The 16,288-nt window shown below is 33.4% G+C and overlaps 2 protein-coding genes across 3 annotated transcripts in view; both read left to right on the top strand.

Annotated features, from left to right (window-relative positions):
- The window catches only part of LOC100537530 (uncharacterized), an 858,077-nt gene that overhangs the window by 468,965 nt on the left and 372,824 nt on the right, over positions 1–16,288 (top strand). The window lies entirely within an intron of this gene.
- LOC103910699 (serine/threonine-protein kinase pim-2-like) lies at positions 3,286–9,830 on the top strand. Of its 2 annotated transcripts, none has more exons than XM_021475643.3 (8): positions 3,286–5,411; positions 6,174–6,236; positions 6,336–6,430; positions 6,521–6,571; positions 7,354–7,732; positions 7,824–8,000; positions 8,367–8,455; positions 9,554–9,830. In XM_021475643.3, exons 1-8 carry the CDS (start codon positions 4,931–4,933, stop codon positions 9,563–9,565), a joined length of 1,347 nt encoding a protein of 448 aa, XP_021331318.3. In that variant the 5' UTR covers positions 3,286–4,930; the 3' UTR covers positions 9,566–9,830. The 2 variants fall into 2 exon arrangements, with proteins under 2 accessions (XP_021331318.3, XP_073804614.1); XM_073948513.1 differs by lacking the exon at positions 9,554–9,830 and adding an exon at positions 8,631–8,986 and having other exon boundaries at positions 3,548–5,411; positions 8,367–8,509.

The raw sequence follows: 16,288 nt of genomic DNA on the forward strand, positions 1-16,288 counted from the left end.
ACTTTGAATGAACTCTCATGTAAATAAATATGCAAAAACCTCCAAAAGTCATCTGATATTTTCTTCTAAAGTAAAATGTTATTTTCTGACTCGACTTTTATATGGACAAATAAGCTTTTTTCATTGCATTTAAAGTGAAATAACTGATAAATAAACAGGAGGCTGAGAGAAATTTAGGAGTACATTTCAGATGGCATTTACAGGTTTTTGCATCTGAAGTCTTCATTTACAATATATAGGCAACCCAGTTTCAATATAACCAAGTAACCTGAGACTCCTAAGATCCAATATTTGTACAGTTTAATTGTCAGAAATTGCAGTTTTAAAGTTAACCAGGCTAAGGCATATGATATTTATCAAGTCTCCATGATGACATAATTTGTTTTTCAATTATATAAAGAGAAGCGTGAACTGAGGGAGGCTGAACTATATAAAATGGCTGATTGGGGCTGACAGGTCTGTGTTTTGACTGAATAAGAAAGTTATATACAACAGCACGGCTAATATGACAAGCTGCTCTGGAAACTGGAGCAAAAAAATGTCCCACACTGGCAAAATCCAATCATACTTATGAGTCTGAAACAAGAATTTGCTGTCCATCATATTCAGGGGTCAAAGCCAATTTGGAAAATTACACCACCAGAAAATTGAATCCGACCAATGACTTACATTTTTCCAGTGATATATGTCAAAAGGGTCTAAACCGTAACCATGATATTATAGTGATTTGGTCATGGTGACACACTTTTCCATAATTAAACCAAAAACAGTGGAGAATATATGCCAAAGCTCAACTGTAGGTCATGAAAACTAAGAAAAAGCCTACAATGAAAGACAATGCAGACTGTTTTGTGAAAGATTAAAGGTAATAATGATGTAAATAATTCTATTCAAGCACAGACAGATCAAGTTGCTTCCTCAAAGTAACATCAGGAGCCATAATGTGTTAGTTGCAAATAAAGTACAATGGTTTAGCACAACACAATCTACAGTCTGCATGTTATTCACGATTCATTCATGATTCATACATGATTTACCATTAATAGAGCATTGGGAATTAGGAAACTTATTGTAAAATGTGCACTACTTCTACATTAATCATGCTTATTACTCTTTAATGATTGATCACATACCTGCTATGGTTGATGTTTTAGGATAGTAATGATTGAAAATGATCTTACTGTTGTGTAATGCAATAAAATGTTTGGAAGTTTAGGTGTGTGTTTAAATAGTTTTGACGGATTTGAAATCAATAATCACTCCTTTGTACACTGTGAAAAAAGATCTAATAATAAGATTTGACTTTACTCGAAAGATTTATTAACCACAACTAACAAACCCAGAGAAATTGAGAATCTCTAATCCCTAATGTTATGTCTATAGCTGTATATTTTGACTCAAAAGTCTGTAGTTTATCCTAAACATTTACTCACTGGCCACTTTATTAGATACACCGTACTAGTACTGAGATGGACCCCCTTTTGCCTTCAGACCTGCCTTAATCCTTCATGGCATAGATTCAACAAGGTACTGGAAATATTCCTCAGAGATTTTGGTCCATATTGACATAATAGCATCACACAGTCGCTGCCGATATGACGGCTGCACATCCATGATGCGACTCTTTCGGTCCACCACATTACAAAGGTGCTCTTTTGGATTGAGTCTGGTGACTGTGGAGGCCATTTGAGTACGGCGAACTCATTGCCAAGGCATTTGCATCCACAGAACTGCCACTCACTGGATATTTTCTCTTTTTCGGATCATTCTCTGTAAACCTTAGAGATGGTTATGCATAAAGATCCCAGTAGTTCAGCAGTTTCTGAAATACTCAGACCAGCCAGTCTGGCACCAACAACAATGTCACATTCAAAGTCACTTAAATCAACTTTCTTCCACATTCTGATGCTCAGTTTGAACTGCAGCAGTCCGTGTGTATTGAGTTGCTGCCATGTGGTTGGCTGATTAGAAATTTGTGTTAACGAGCAATTGGACAGGCGTACCTAATAAAGTGGCCAGTGAGTGGATGTATGACAGACAAACACTTGTAGACTTAATATTTGACTGTCATCAGACAACAAAATGATGTTTGCTAAAAAACTTTATGCTAAAATAATACACTTTAAAAACTTGACAAAAAAGGGAAAACATTGTTTAACTTTAACTTATTTATAAGTTAATCATGTTACAACTACATTTTTAAACTCATTTTAAATAGTTAGTCAGGTTTCAACTAAATATTTTGAGTTCAACAAAGTTCAACTTTGTAACATTTTCAGTCAGTTTGACTGATGTGAGTTGAGATGACTAGAAAAGTTCAATTGATTCAACTAAAAAACTTTCAGGCAGCACAAATGATGACCCATAGATGTTAGAAATGCAATAGATTTAAGAGCCAATGATTTTTGTTGAGTGAACAATTTATTTTCATTATATTCTATTATTTTACCTAAAGATTTGGAACAAATACCCAAATTGAATGTTCCAAAATACACAAGAATAGGCTCAGAAACAAGCTTTCATATCAGAAAAATCAGCTCCTTGAGATAATCATGTTTTTCACTTTAAATATATGTTAGTCTTAAGTGTTCTACAGACAGCCAAATGCCAGAAGTGCACTTAGGATGTCACTGGCACCCAGACAAAATGGAAATCAGCCATACGTGTTCTTTTGAGTGCCCTTAAGTGTTCAAAACACTGCCAACAGTGATCTTCCCTCTCAAAGGTGATGATGAAGATGAAAAATGCAGCCATGATCACTTTTAAATGAACATGCTGTGATTTCATTTGTCAAAGATAAGGCTATCGTGTGCGATATACCACATGACGAATGCAAGGAGGAGCTGATAAATAACGTAAAGCATAGATAAAAAAATAAAATAAAAATTATATATATATATATATATATATATATATATATATATATATATATATATATATATATATATATATATATATAGTCTGTTTGATAGCACAGAAAGAGAAGAGCATGAACAGACATTGACCAAAATAAACATGCAGCAAGTCTAACAGACTACAGGTTATAACTACACAGTTTTTAACTTTTCTATTCAAACTTATATTATTCAAACTGACTAAAATATTAAGTTAAACTTTGAAAAACTGGAAAAAAAATTTAGTTGGAGCATGATTAACTTATTTAAATAAGTTAAAGTAACATAAAAAGTAAAGTAATAAAAAGTGGTCATGATTTTTTGTCAAATAGGTATTTACAGTGCTCTTATTTCAGCACAAGGTTTTTAGGCAAACGTCATTTTGTTGTCTAATGTGATGACAATCAAATATAAATATATAAGTGCTTGTGTGTCCTAAATATTTGTAATATTTTGAGCTTTTAAATCACAATATACAGCTATAAAAATAAAATTACATAAGATTGCTGCTGATTTTGCAACCAAATGTGAGGTTGATGTAGCAGGAAGACTCGCAGTGGGTTCTCAATGTATGGTAAAGCAAGAAAATTGGAATTTATAAACTTATTTCCTTAGGAATTCCTTAGGAATTTATAAACTTTTTTTTTTATAATTTATAAACTATAAACACTTATAAGTATAAACACATCCCCCCAGCCAAAAGACAGCTTAAGTAAAATGAGCTGAAGCAACACAATTCTTGATATTTTTTTGGAGATAACTCAATTGTTTTATGTTCAATCTACTTAAATTTGTTTCATTAACTTAGTCTATTTGTGTTGGGATAGCCTGAATAAATTGTGTGGAACCCTGCATTTGGGAATTAGAGATTCTCCATTTCTCTGGGTTTGCTAGTTATGGGTTTGAGGAAGCTGTTATTATTAGTTTTATTCTATAAAGGACTGATACAATTTCTTCCAAATTTCAAATAAAAACATTCTCATTTAGAGCATTTTTAATTTTCATACAATAAAAGTTGGTCAAAACAACAAAAGTTTTTATTTGATGAGCTTAATGTGCCCTAAGCTATTGATTTCTTAACTTTTAATAAACTAAACTTTTATAAACTTGTCTAAAACTTACTTCTACTTACATTTTAAAATGATTTATGCTAAAATGGCAATATATTTATAATAAATTGGGAATAAATTTGATCAGAATTGTGTGGAATGAAAAAAAAAACTTATGTTTTAGTCAAACTGAGAATGTTTTTCCATGTCTGTACATCACAGAATTTATAAAATACACTTAACAGTCAACGCAAGACAAAGCCTTACACATTTTCTTGGATATTTCTTTACAAAATGTCATATTTTGCAAGAATATTTCAGAGATTTGTAACATAATTTGTGGTAAATCATAGAATTAAAGTATATCCACTGCTTCTTTGCTGAATTTAATTATTCATAATGTCAATAAAAATTGATAGCCAAGAAATAAGAGTATGAAAATAAAGACACTCTGTTGGTTCACCTTGATAATTTCTACCTCATTAAAAATGTATATACAAATTAAGGGACGTATACATTCATATTTATGTATATGTGTAATTTTTATCCTTACAAGTCACAAAAAGTGAGTCATTTTCTTCTTTTAACATTAATAACAACACAGATAGCAGCATGTGTATGAGGCTGCCATCAAATATTGACCCAATACAATACAATTGGCACAATATAGACATCTGATGTACTCCTCCATGCAGGTTTCTTAATAATTTTAGCCTGTAAGCAACCCTGTGCTGCATTTACAAACCACTATAAACACAAAACAGCAAAGGATCCCATAAATTTTAAACTTGCACAAATTAAAACATTTGAAAAATAACAACAGCCCAAAGCCTTCCATATTAAAATTCTTAGAATGCGCCTGGATGACATCATCGCCTGACATTCTACTACTTGCTTTTGTCGGTTGTAGTTTTGGCATTTCGAGTTGCAGATTGATCGGTTTACTATTACAGTTTATTAGAAAGTTATCAGAAAACATTTTTCATCATGCAGTTTGATCACAGTCCCTGTGTACTACTCAAGTACACCCCCAACATGCCGGAGAACCATCTTCATCTTTCTGATGAGCCGCATGTTGAGGTTGGAGAGATAGGGAGAAAGGAGAAAAAGAGAAGCTTCTGGAAGTGGCCAGTTCTCCATCGCAAAACTGGAAAATACGACCTTGTCCAGGCTGCGAAGAAATACCAGTATGAGGCTGAGGTATATCAGAAAGTTTCTTGTCAGCCCATTGAAACACCTGTTGGGTCTGAAGAGGTTCCAGAAGTGAGAAAGGTAAAGAAAGGCTTCTGGAAGTGGCCAGTCTTCCGTCGCAAAACTGGAAAATACGACCTGGTCCAGGCCACGAAGAACTACCATGAAGCCATGTTAGAGCAAAAAGTTTTTAGTCAGCCCATTGTAACACCCATTGGGCCTGATGAGGTTCCTGAAGCCAGTAAAGAAGAAAAGGACGTCTGGAAGTCTAGTAGAGGTAAAATCACACTCACAAGTGATTATGATGCAAGTATTGTTTAATGGCCAAATCTCTAATCAAGTAATATTTTTATAACTGGTCTTGTTTATACCATTTTAATGTATTAATATCATTGGCCCATTAACAATTCCTGCTTGATGTCAAACTATTTCATAACCTTAATAAAAGGCAAATCCAGTCATAATTTAACGTTAAAACAGCTATCATAGCAATATTTATCAATATGTGGAAATTTCTGCATTCTCGGAAGCTGTGGAAATTAAAAATGTAAAACAGGATATATGTTCGAACCACTGTTAATGTTTACATCCCTCAAAATGCTCTATAGAAATGTGATATATGAAAATATATGCAAATTACAAATATGACATACAAGTTCATTTTTGGATTTTGCATGTAAAATGTGTCATATATGTTAAATGATTGCAAAAAATGGCAGTTTATATTTGTTTTTTCAACCATTTGCATTATAAATCTGTACATATATGCAAAAATAAGTAGTAAAAAATAAGCAAATATGTAATATGTACAAATATATTAGCTATAATAATATATGTATATGTATATTTGTGGCTACACACACACACACACACACAGTACATACAGTATATCAAATTGACATATATCAGATTTCTGTGTGGGATGAAATTAAAATAAGTCTAAATATGTGACTTTACATTCATAGACTAATTAAAAAACATGATAATCTGTATTATATAAAGTGCTATTTACACAACGGTGACTTGATTCGTATTACAGCTTCTGCTTCAGAAGACCATGTCCCTGCTGCTGAGCAGCTAGAGGAGGACGACACAGAAAATGGTAAGATAGGAATTGTTATTAGTATTACAAACGTGAATACAAAATATATATATCTAAAATTGTACATCATACTGACTGCAGTTGTTTATTTTTTAACAGACATGATTTTAAGGCATTATGAAATGGGTGACAAGCTGGGCAAAGGTGGATTCGGCTCTGTCTACAAAGCCACACGCCGCAGGGATGGACTTGAGGTGCTTTCACTAACAAAACATTGCTTTATCATTGCTTTATTCAAAACTTCTACCACATGCTAACTGCTAATTCTTTGCTTTGTTGATCAGGTTGCTGTGAAATGTACTGTAAAGTCACCGAAGATGAAGGAACTCACAGTGGTGAGTAGTCCAGATACAATTCAATGTCATGATTTGATTTGATTCTAGATTTGATTTTCTTAGGATGGGACAAAATGGGATTGAAGACGTTATATAGTAAATGAAAACATGTCCTTTTAGTAAGTACGTAAGCAAGTAAAGTGAAGTTTTTTTTCCCTCTCCGCTGTCGCCACTGCCTCGCATGGTTCAGGATTGGTAGAGCTACGCATCGATGAATTTGCTCTTCAGTGTTTGAACTCTCAGTAATGATTAAATCACACTGAACTGAGCTAAACTGAACTGAACTTAAACACTAAAACCTGAACCACACTGTTCCAGTTACTATGACCATTTATGTGAAGCTGCTTTGACACAATCTACATTGTAAAAGCGCTATACAAATAAAGCTGAATTGAATTGAATTGAATAAAGTAAGGCTTTTGTTTTGCTTTGTGCTTTCCATTTAAAATTAGAGGTAACCACTGTAATTGAATAATGATCTAAACAAAGATGACAGCACTCATGAAGAACGAGCAGCTTACATCTAAACTAGACTTTATCATGTAGAAATTAAAACAGAATTGAAAACAAAATGGTTTTGTGAAACTATTGGCCTACTACATAAAATATCTGAAGAAAAAAAAGTAGATAAGCTAAAGACTCCATTTACAACAGTATTTAGATAAACCCACTTGATTAGATTGTTTCAGAGCCTTATATGTATGTTAATGTCCGATTACAATTGAGTTTTTATTAAAAGACCTTCAGGAAACTGTCTAACTGTCATCATTTCTCTCCTTTAGCCTGGTTATGACAAACCCCTCCCTGCAGAAATTGCCCTGACAATTATGGCCAACAATGGTCCCTACGTCCCCGAGATAATCCAACTCCTAGACTGGGAGGACAATGATGCCCACTACATTATAATCATGGAGCGACCCATACCTTGTATGGACTTGCTTCACTTCTTACGCCACAAGGATGGACCTCTTGATGAGAAGACGGGACGCCATATAATGCGGCAGGCCATTCATGCTGCGAGCGTTTGCTTTGATCGCGGTGTCTTCCATCGGGACATAAAGCTTGAAAACCTCCTAGTGAATCCAGACACTTTGGAGGTAAAGCTAATAGACTTCGGCTGTGGTGCGATTGTAAAGGATTCCGGCTACAAAGTCTTCTGTGGTAAGTGTTATGAACTTTGTTTCCATAAAAACCACACACTGAAGATTCTGTTTAAACATATAAACCATTGGATGATATCTTTTTTTTCTAGGCACAAGAAAATATTTCCCTCCGGAGTATGAATTGCATGGCAGGTACCATGCACAGCCAGCGACTGTTTGGTCTCTAGGGATCGTCCTGTTCGCATTGATGTGTGGGGCTTTACCCACTGTCTCCGACCACTCCTTGATCAGGGACTATCTTTGGTCTAGCCCTGGCCTGTCAATAGGTGAGAGCTTCATCAAAGTGTGAAGAGAGCAGGTCTTATAACTATTTTTGACGTACGAGCGTGTGCAACTATTGTAATTTTTTGGTTCGAGACTTCCAATCTTATTCACTTCCATTAATTTTAAGACATTAAAAACTGCTTGCTATGCTGGTTAATGTTGCACACCAACATTCTCTTATTATATCATTCTACTTTTTATGTACAGTCATGAGCCCACTTGTGTGTAGAGCGAGCAGTTTGACCATTTATTATTCCAAGTCATTTCTCCCATAGGCAACTGAATCGGAAGTACTAACGCACTTTGGCATTGTAGATTAAGATCTATAAACTATTAAACTTAAACACCCCATTCTTCTTTCTGCACAGAATGCTGCCAGATGATCTGCGGTTGTCTACAGCCAAACCCAGATGAGAGACTCGCTCTGCAGGAGATGCATCTCCATAACTGGTTTAAGGTATGAAGCCTAAAGCTAAATGGCTTTCATTTTTGTTGATCATCTTAAGCAGAGGTGTCCAAACCAGAGTCTGCAGGCCAAAGTTAGCCTTTGATAACTTGATTTTCCCTTTGATTTGGCCCACCATCCCATCTAAATAGAGAGTGAGAATGACAACAGAAACACAAACTGAAAGTAAAAGATTCGATTAAATGTTATATTAAATATAAATAGTCACTCAATAAATAGAGGAACACATCAGCGATGCACATCAAGGCAAAAAACAGGTGCAGCTTGACTAGTGTAACTCCATTCTGTTATAAATGGGATTGTTTTTACTGAACGAATAAATACTGCATTAGTTAATATAAATCAATGCTCTCTAGTTTTGTTTAAATGTTGAATAACTTAGGAAATAGCCAATGGCAACTTTATGGTAAGGAGTTTGGTATACTTTGGTCCAACACGCTCATTCAAGACTGGTTTTTAGCCCTCAATAAAAAAAGTTTGGACACAGCTGATCTTAAGTCTTAAAGCATTACTTAACCCCCCAAAAAAGAAAATTCTGTTATTAATTACTCACCCTCATGTCGTTCCAACCCACTGAGACTTTCATCTTCAGAACACTAACTAAGATATCAGGAGAGCTCAACCTTGTTCCTGGAGATCCACCTTCCTGAAGATTTCAGTTGCAACTCATGTCAAACACACCTGCCTGTAATTATCAAGTGCTGTTCAGGCTAATTAATTGCTTCAGGTGTGCTTAATCAGAGTTGGAGCTGAACTCTGTAGGAAGGTAGATCTCCAGGAACAGGGTTGAGCACCTCTGTCTTAGATCAAATCCAGGAGTTCTCTCATCCTTCTTAGACAGGAACAGTCCTGAGGTGTTCAAAGTCCAGAAAAAAAGGTTAAAACATTGCATGTGACATTAACTGTAATCATACCAAGGTCCAAGAACATATTTGTGCACCTAAAAAAAAGCTACTGAAGATGAGCATAAGTCTTAGGGGATTGGAATGAGTGATTAAAAACAGGATTTTCATTTATGGGTGAACTAATCCTTTAAACTCTGTCCAAAATGTAATGTATTTAGACAAATAACACTGATTTATGTTTCAGGTCATGGAGTAAGACAGGACAAACAACTCAGCAACCCTAGCACACCTGAGGACTGCTGCATTGGATTGCTCTTTGTATTATATTGTTGCCTTGTCATCTTCTTTAATAGTGCAGGGCAACTTACATATGAGTGCCTTTGTTGATTAATTAATTTGTCATGAATGTTTTGAATGTATTGTCATTATATTATTATTATACACATATGCAAATGCACTATATATGTCATGTGTGTTTCTTATATACTGGTGAATTATTAAAGCATTATAAAATCAACATCATGTCTTGTTTTTATTTATTATGTGACCAGTTACTAATTATACACTGACTTCTTACTTTTGTCTTACAGGTTTCACCATTTTAAGACATTTTAAGACCATTTTGAATGAAATTTTAGACTCATAAAGCGCTAAAGACTAGGGATTTTTTCAAATTACCCAGATGCAAAAGAAATTTATTTGACCTATCAAAATTTTTTTATAATAATAATAATTTAATGATAATAATACATTAATAATAAACAATTAAATTATTTTAGATTTTTTTTCTTAACTAAATGTTTTAAATATTGTGTAAAAACAAGCAAGCTCTATTCGTATCCATACAGCTTTTTCCCCAACATAAACTTCTTTAAAATAATACTAAAGTGAACAAATGTTTTAAAATATTTAAAAACTATAATAAAGTAAATCTATGGACAACAATCTGTCCAGGTCAGTGTCCTCAGCAGTACATGGAGAAACAAATGTCATTGTAAGGAAAATAATTAAACCATTATGATAAATAGAGTTAAACATTACCTTTTTAAATAAAAAAGTTAACAGTTTCATAGAGATGGATTGTTGGTGATTGTATGGGGGTTTGGACAGATTGGATAGCAATACATGAACAAAAGAAAATTAAAACCTGTTTAAAAAGATTTAAGACCAACAACACAGTATCACAGTAAATCTAGAGCTTTTTAAGGCCTAAGATTTGGATTTTGAGATTTAAGACTTTTTAAGACCCCACAGAAACCCTCTACATAACAGTATTACATGAATGATTTGTCTTTCGGTAATTTCCAAGGAAACATTTAAAATATATATATTTAGGCTATCTTGAGCCAAAACACTCCAGTCTCCAGATTTCTTACCATTATGCAACCAGACATATTTCGCATATCTGTTTAATCCAACACCAAACAAGTATATTGCTCTTTAAAAAACAAAACAAAACGGTTAAGATACAATATAAAATTGTCATTATTTTTTCCTGCATGAACAATAACTTTCTAAAAAAAATCTTTAACACTCCTAATTAGATTATAACACTTATAATCTCCAGATAAAGAAAAAGCTATCGTGTGCGATATACCACATGACGAATGTTAGGAGGAGCTGATTTATAACGTAAAGCATAGATTATATATATATGAGTCTGTTTGATAGTACAGAAAGAGAAGAGCATTAACAGACATTGACCTAAATAAACATGCAGCAAGTCTAACAGACTACAGGTTATAACTACACTGTTTTTAACTTTTCTATTCAAACTAATATTATTCAAACTGACTAAAATATTAGGTTAAACTTTGAAAAATGGAAAAAAAATGTAGTTGGAACATGATTAACCTATTTAAATAAGTAACATAAAAAAGATGTAGTCATGATTTTTGTCAAATAAGCTTTTAAAGTGCTCTTTTTTCAGCATAAGTTTTTCAGGCAAACGTCATTTTACATTTACATTTAGTCATTTAGCAGACGCTTTTATCCAAAGCGACTTACAAATGAGGACAAGGAAGCAATTTACAAAACTATAAGAGCAACAATGAATAAGTGCTATAGGCAAGTTTCAGGTCTGTAAAGTCTAAGAAGGAAAGTATTAGTATTAGTATTTTTATTTATTTTTTTTGGGTACAGTTAGTGTGATATCCAGAGAGGCAATTGCAGATTAGGAAGTGAAGTGGAGACTAAATAGTTGAGTTTTTAGTCGTTTCTTAAAAATAGCGAGTGACTCTGCTGTTCTGATGCAGTTAGGGAGTTCATTCCACCAACTGGGCAGATTAAGCGTGAGCGTTCACGAAAGTGATTTCTTCCCTCTTTGGGATGGAATCACGAGGCGACGTTCATTCACAAAACGCAAGTTTCTGGAGGGCACATAGATCTGCAGAAGTGAGAGCAGATAAGAAGGAGCAAGGCCAGAAGTCACTTTGTAGGCAAACATTAGAGCTTTGAATTTGATGCGAGCAGCAACTGGCAGCCAGTGCAAACGGACTAGCAGCAGAGTGACATGTGCTCGTTTAGGTTCATTGAAGACCACTCGTGCTGCTGCGTTCTGGAGCAGCTGAAGAGGCTTGATAGAGTTAGCTGGAAGCCCAGCTAGTAGAGAGTTGCAGTAATCCAGTTTGGAGAGAACAAGAGTTTGAACAAGGAGTTTAGCTGCATGTTCAGATAAGAAGGGTCGGATCTTTCTGATGTTATAGAGTGCGAATCTGCACGATCGAGGCCAAATAGGTGGAAGAAAGTATTTAAAGGAGGCAACAGTTATCATTAATGTGGAAGATGTACAGGAAGTGAGAGCAGAAGATATTATTAAAGCGGTGATTGAAAAGTGTGGACATGGAAAAATTCTGGCTTTAAGACCAAGACAAGGGAAGGAGTACGAACTAACAATGGAAACAGAAGAATTATGTGAACAATTGACTGACAAACTGATGATAAATGGGGTGAACTGTGAAATTAAAAAGCTTCATAATAGGGATTTTGTTGTTTCCTTCATGCACCTGCCGGTCTATCTTGAAGATAAGGAAATTCTGGAAAAATTAGATACTTGGGGAGTTTGTCCCATATCTAAAATTAAACGAAGGTTTTATCCGGGTACCGACATAGAAGACGGAACAAGGTTCCTTAAAGTGAGGTTCCCTAAAGAGGTGGCATCCTTGCCATACAGCACAAAAATGGAGACAGCAGAAGGAACGCAGTACTTCAGGGTGATGCACAGTCATCAGGTGAAGACCTGTAGGCTGTGCATGAGCCCGGAACACATGCTGAAAGACTGTCCAGAATTCAAGTGCTACAAATGTGAGGAAAGGGGGCATTTTGCAAGAGACTGTATCACTGTCAGGTGCCCGGAATGTAAAAATTTTTTAAACAAGTGTGAATGCTGGATGGAAGGAGGGGAAGGAGGAGGAGAAGATCAGGACCGGCAGGTGCATGAAGAAAACAACAAAAGGGAAGAAGATAATGAAGCAATAGAAAGGACAATGGAGGAGGAAATGAATAACAATGAAAAAAAGGAAGGAGAAAACGAAAATGAAGAGAATGAAGTACAGTTATCAGGACAGGATGGACAGTGGTCACAAATGGAAATATCGGACAGTTTTAAAACTTTTTTAAGCACTGTGGAAAAAGAGGAACTAAGAAAGACTGGTCAAGCTGAAGGAATGGCAAATGATGAAGAAACAAGGATGGAAAATGTGGATAAGAACAAAGTGGAAAGAGGATTTTTAAGAAGAAGAACTTTTAAGGTAAAACCAAACTTGGACATGGCAAAGAAAAAGGTTTTAACAAAGAACAGAGCTAAATATGTAAATAGGTATGAAGTGTTAAGGGGACTGGAAGAAGATGAAGAAAAATGATGTTTTTAAAATATTTTATCTATTTTAAAATGCTTTTAATCTTTGTCTCTTTTAACGAAAGAAGTTGTTGGTTGAGAGCGTTGGAAGGAGAGAAAGGACAATGAGGATGTGTAGGTTTTTAATTTCATTTTTATTTATTTTAATGGTTTTAAACTGTGTGTCTTTTAATGCAAGGGGACTGATGGGAAAAGATAAATTTGAGAAAATAAGAGAGAAATGTAAAAACAAGGAAGTGATAGGTTTACAGGAAACAAACTGGAAAGAACATGCAATGGACGATTTAAAAAAGTTGTGGCAAGGGGATATTATATATAATAATGGTGATGGAAAATCTGGAAGAGGTGTTGCTTTTTTAATAAGGAAAGATGTTTTAAACTTTAAAAGAATTGTGTATAGGGATAATTATGGAAAATGTTTAGTAATAGAGGTGAACTATGAAGGACATGAATTAATAATAGCAAATATACATGCACCAACAGAAGATAAAGACAAAAAAGAATTTTTTGAGGTTTTAAATAAAGTATTAAAAGGTTTTAAAGAAATAATAATGATGGGAGATTTTAATACTGTTTTTAGAAAACAAGATATGGCTGATGGAATGGTTTTTAAATCGGATATAGGAAGAAAGGAACTAAATGAGTTAATAAAGGAAAATAGTTTAGTAGATATATGGAGGGAAAGGAATAGAGAAAAAAGAGAGTTTTCAAGGAGACAAATAGTGGGGAATTTTATATGTCAAATGAGAATAGATTTTATTTTATGTACTAGAAATATTGAAAATTTTATAGAAAACATACAGTATGAAGAGAACAGTTTTAGTGATCATAAGCTCTTGCATTTTAAAGTGAATGTAGATAACATACAAAAAGGACCAGGAACTTTTAAACACAACCATTTTAAAAAATGAAGATTATGTTCAAAAAGTCAAAGAAATAATAGAGAATGAAAAAGAAAATAGAATGTATGATGAAGATAAAAGGATATGCTGGGAAAACACAAAATATCAAATAAGAAAATACACAATCAAATATTGCGCAGTACTACAAAGATGTAAAAAGTATACAGAAAAAGAAGTTAAAAGATCCTTAGAAAAAGAATTAAACAAGGAAAATAAAGATATTGAAAAAATCAAAGAAATAGAGCAAAAATTACGAGATTTAGAAGAAGACAAATATAAGGGGGCAATGTTGAGGAGCAGATCTAAATACACAGTAGAAGGGGAAAAATGCACGAAATTCTTTTTTGATTTAGAGAAGCAAAGAGGTAAAGCAGGAATACTAAAGGAAATTAAAGGGAGAAATGGAAAAATTGCGAAAGGAAACAGAAATACTAGAAGAAATCAAACATTTTTATGAAGATCTATTTAAAGCAAAAGGTATTGATGAAGAAAAAGAAAGGAAAATTCTAAATTATATAAAATTAAAACTAGAAAAAGATGACAACAAAGAATGTGACAGAGAAATAGAAGAAGAAGAGATTGAAATTGCAATAAATCAACTAAATAAAAAGAAAAGTCCAGGTATAGATGGAATAGGAAATGAATTTTATATTGTTTTTAAAGATATTTTAAAAGGAATACTTAAAGAAGTTTTTAAAGAAATTTTTGAATGTAAAGAGATGAATGAAAGAATGGGGATGGGATTAATGAAGTTAATATATAAAAGAAAATGAAAACTGAATTACAAAATTATAGACCAATAACAATGCTGAATACAGATTTAAAGATTTTAGCAAAAGTTTTAGTGAATAGATTAAAGGAAGTAATGCATAAATTAATTAAATCAAACCAAGCATATGCAATAAAAGGGAGAGATATAGCAGATGTAACAATGAGTATTAAAAGCACAATAGACTATATACAAGAAAAGAAGATGAATGGTTTTTTACTTAGTTTAGATTTTGAAAAGGCTTTTGACAGAGTAGAACATACTTACTTATTTGATGTACTCAAAACATTTGGATTTGGAGAGAATTTTATTAATTGGATTAAAATTTTATATAAAGGGCCTTTAACAAAAGTAAAATGTAATGTATTTTTAACAGATTGTTTTAAAATTACAAGATCAATTAGACAAGGATGTCCTCTTTCAGCACTATTATATTCCCTAGTCGCAGAACCTTTAGGGTTAGCAATAAAACGAGAAACTAAAATTAAAGGAATAAAAATAGAAGAGGAGGATGAAGGAAAAATATACCAGTATGCTGATGATACAACAATAATAGTAAAGGAGAAAAAGAGTGTAAAAGAAGCCATGAAAAAAGTACAAGAGTTTTGTAAGGGAACAGGAAGCAAAATAAATGAAAATAAAACACAATATATAAGGTTTGGTAGAGCAAATAATTTTAACAGATTGTTTCCAATTTAGAGAAGTAGAAGAACTGAAAATTTTAGGAATTTTAATTGGTAAAAATGAAAGAAAAGCAACAGAAAAGATGTGGGATGATCTAATAAGAGGAATAGAATCAAGATTAAACTTTTGGAGGATGAGAGAACTTTGTTTAAAGGGGAAAGCCTTAATATTAAATGTTTTAATGACATCAAAGCTATGGTATAAATTATATGTAACAGAAATGCCATGTTGGATAGAAGGGAGATTGAAAAAGTGTGTTCAAGATTTTTTTATGGGAGGGGAAACCCCCAAGAATTGCGTACAATACAATAATAGGAGCAACAGAAGGAGGGATAGGATTGATTGATATTAAACAAAAGAAGAATTGTCTTAGAGTCAAAATAGTTAAAAAGCTTTTACAAGAGGAGAACTCAACAGAATGGAAAAAGGTCATGAAATATTTTTTAAACAAAGTTGGCAATTTTAACTTAGGAGAAGACATTCTTTGGTTAAAAACAAAAAACTGGATGACGGAAAAGTTACCAGGGTTTTATCAAGAAATTTTAAGTGCATGGGGGAAATTTTTAGACGGAGTATTTTACCAAGTAAAGGGAAGAGAAAACTTGCTAAATCAACCTTTGTTTTTAAATAAATGTATTTTAAAAGAAGGGAAGGAACTATTTTTAAAAAAATGGATGGATGTCGGGATTTTAAGAATAAGGGATGTTCTTTATGAATTCAAAAAGGGATTTTTAACTAAGCAATATATAGTAGACTTAATGGAAGAAG

Source organism: Danio rerio, chromosome 4, assembly GCF_049306965.1.
Source record: "Danio rerio strain Tuebingen ecotype United States chromosome 4, GRCz12tu, whole genome shotgun sequence".
NCBI classification, from domain to species: domain Eukaryota; kingdom Metazoa; phylum Chordata; class Actinopteri; order Cypriniformes; family Danionidae; genus Danio; species Danio rerio.

Coding starts and splice junctions, on each gene's coding strand:
- LOC103910699 (XM_021475643.3), top strand. CDS start 4,931: ATGCAGTTTGATCACAGTCCCTGTGTACTACTCAAGTACACCCCCAAC. Junction 5,412..6,173: donor CGTCTGGAAGTCTAGTAGAG/GTAAAATCACAC, acceptor TTCGTATTACAG/CTTCTGCTTCAGAAGACCAT. Junction 7,733..7,823: donor CGGCTACAAAGTCTTCTGTG/GTAAGTGTTATG, acceptor TTTTTTTTCTAG/GCACAAGAAAATATTTCCCT.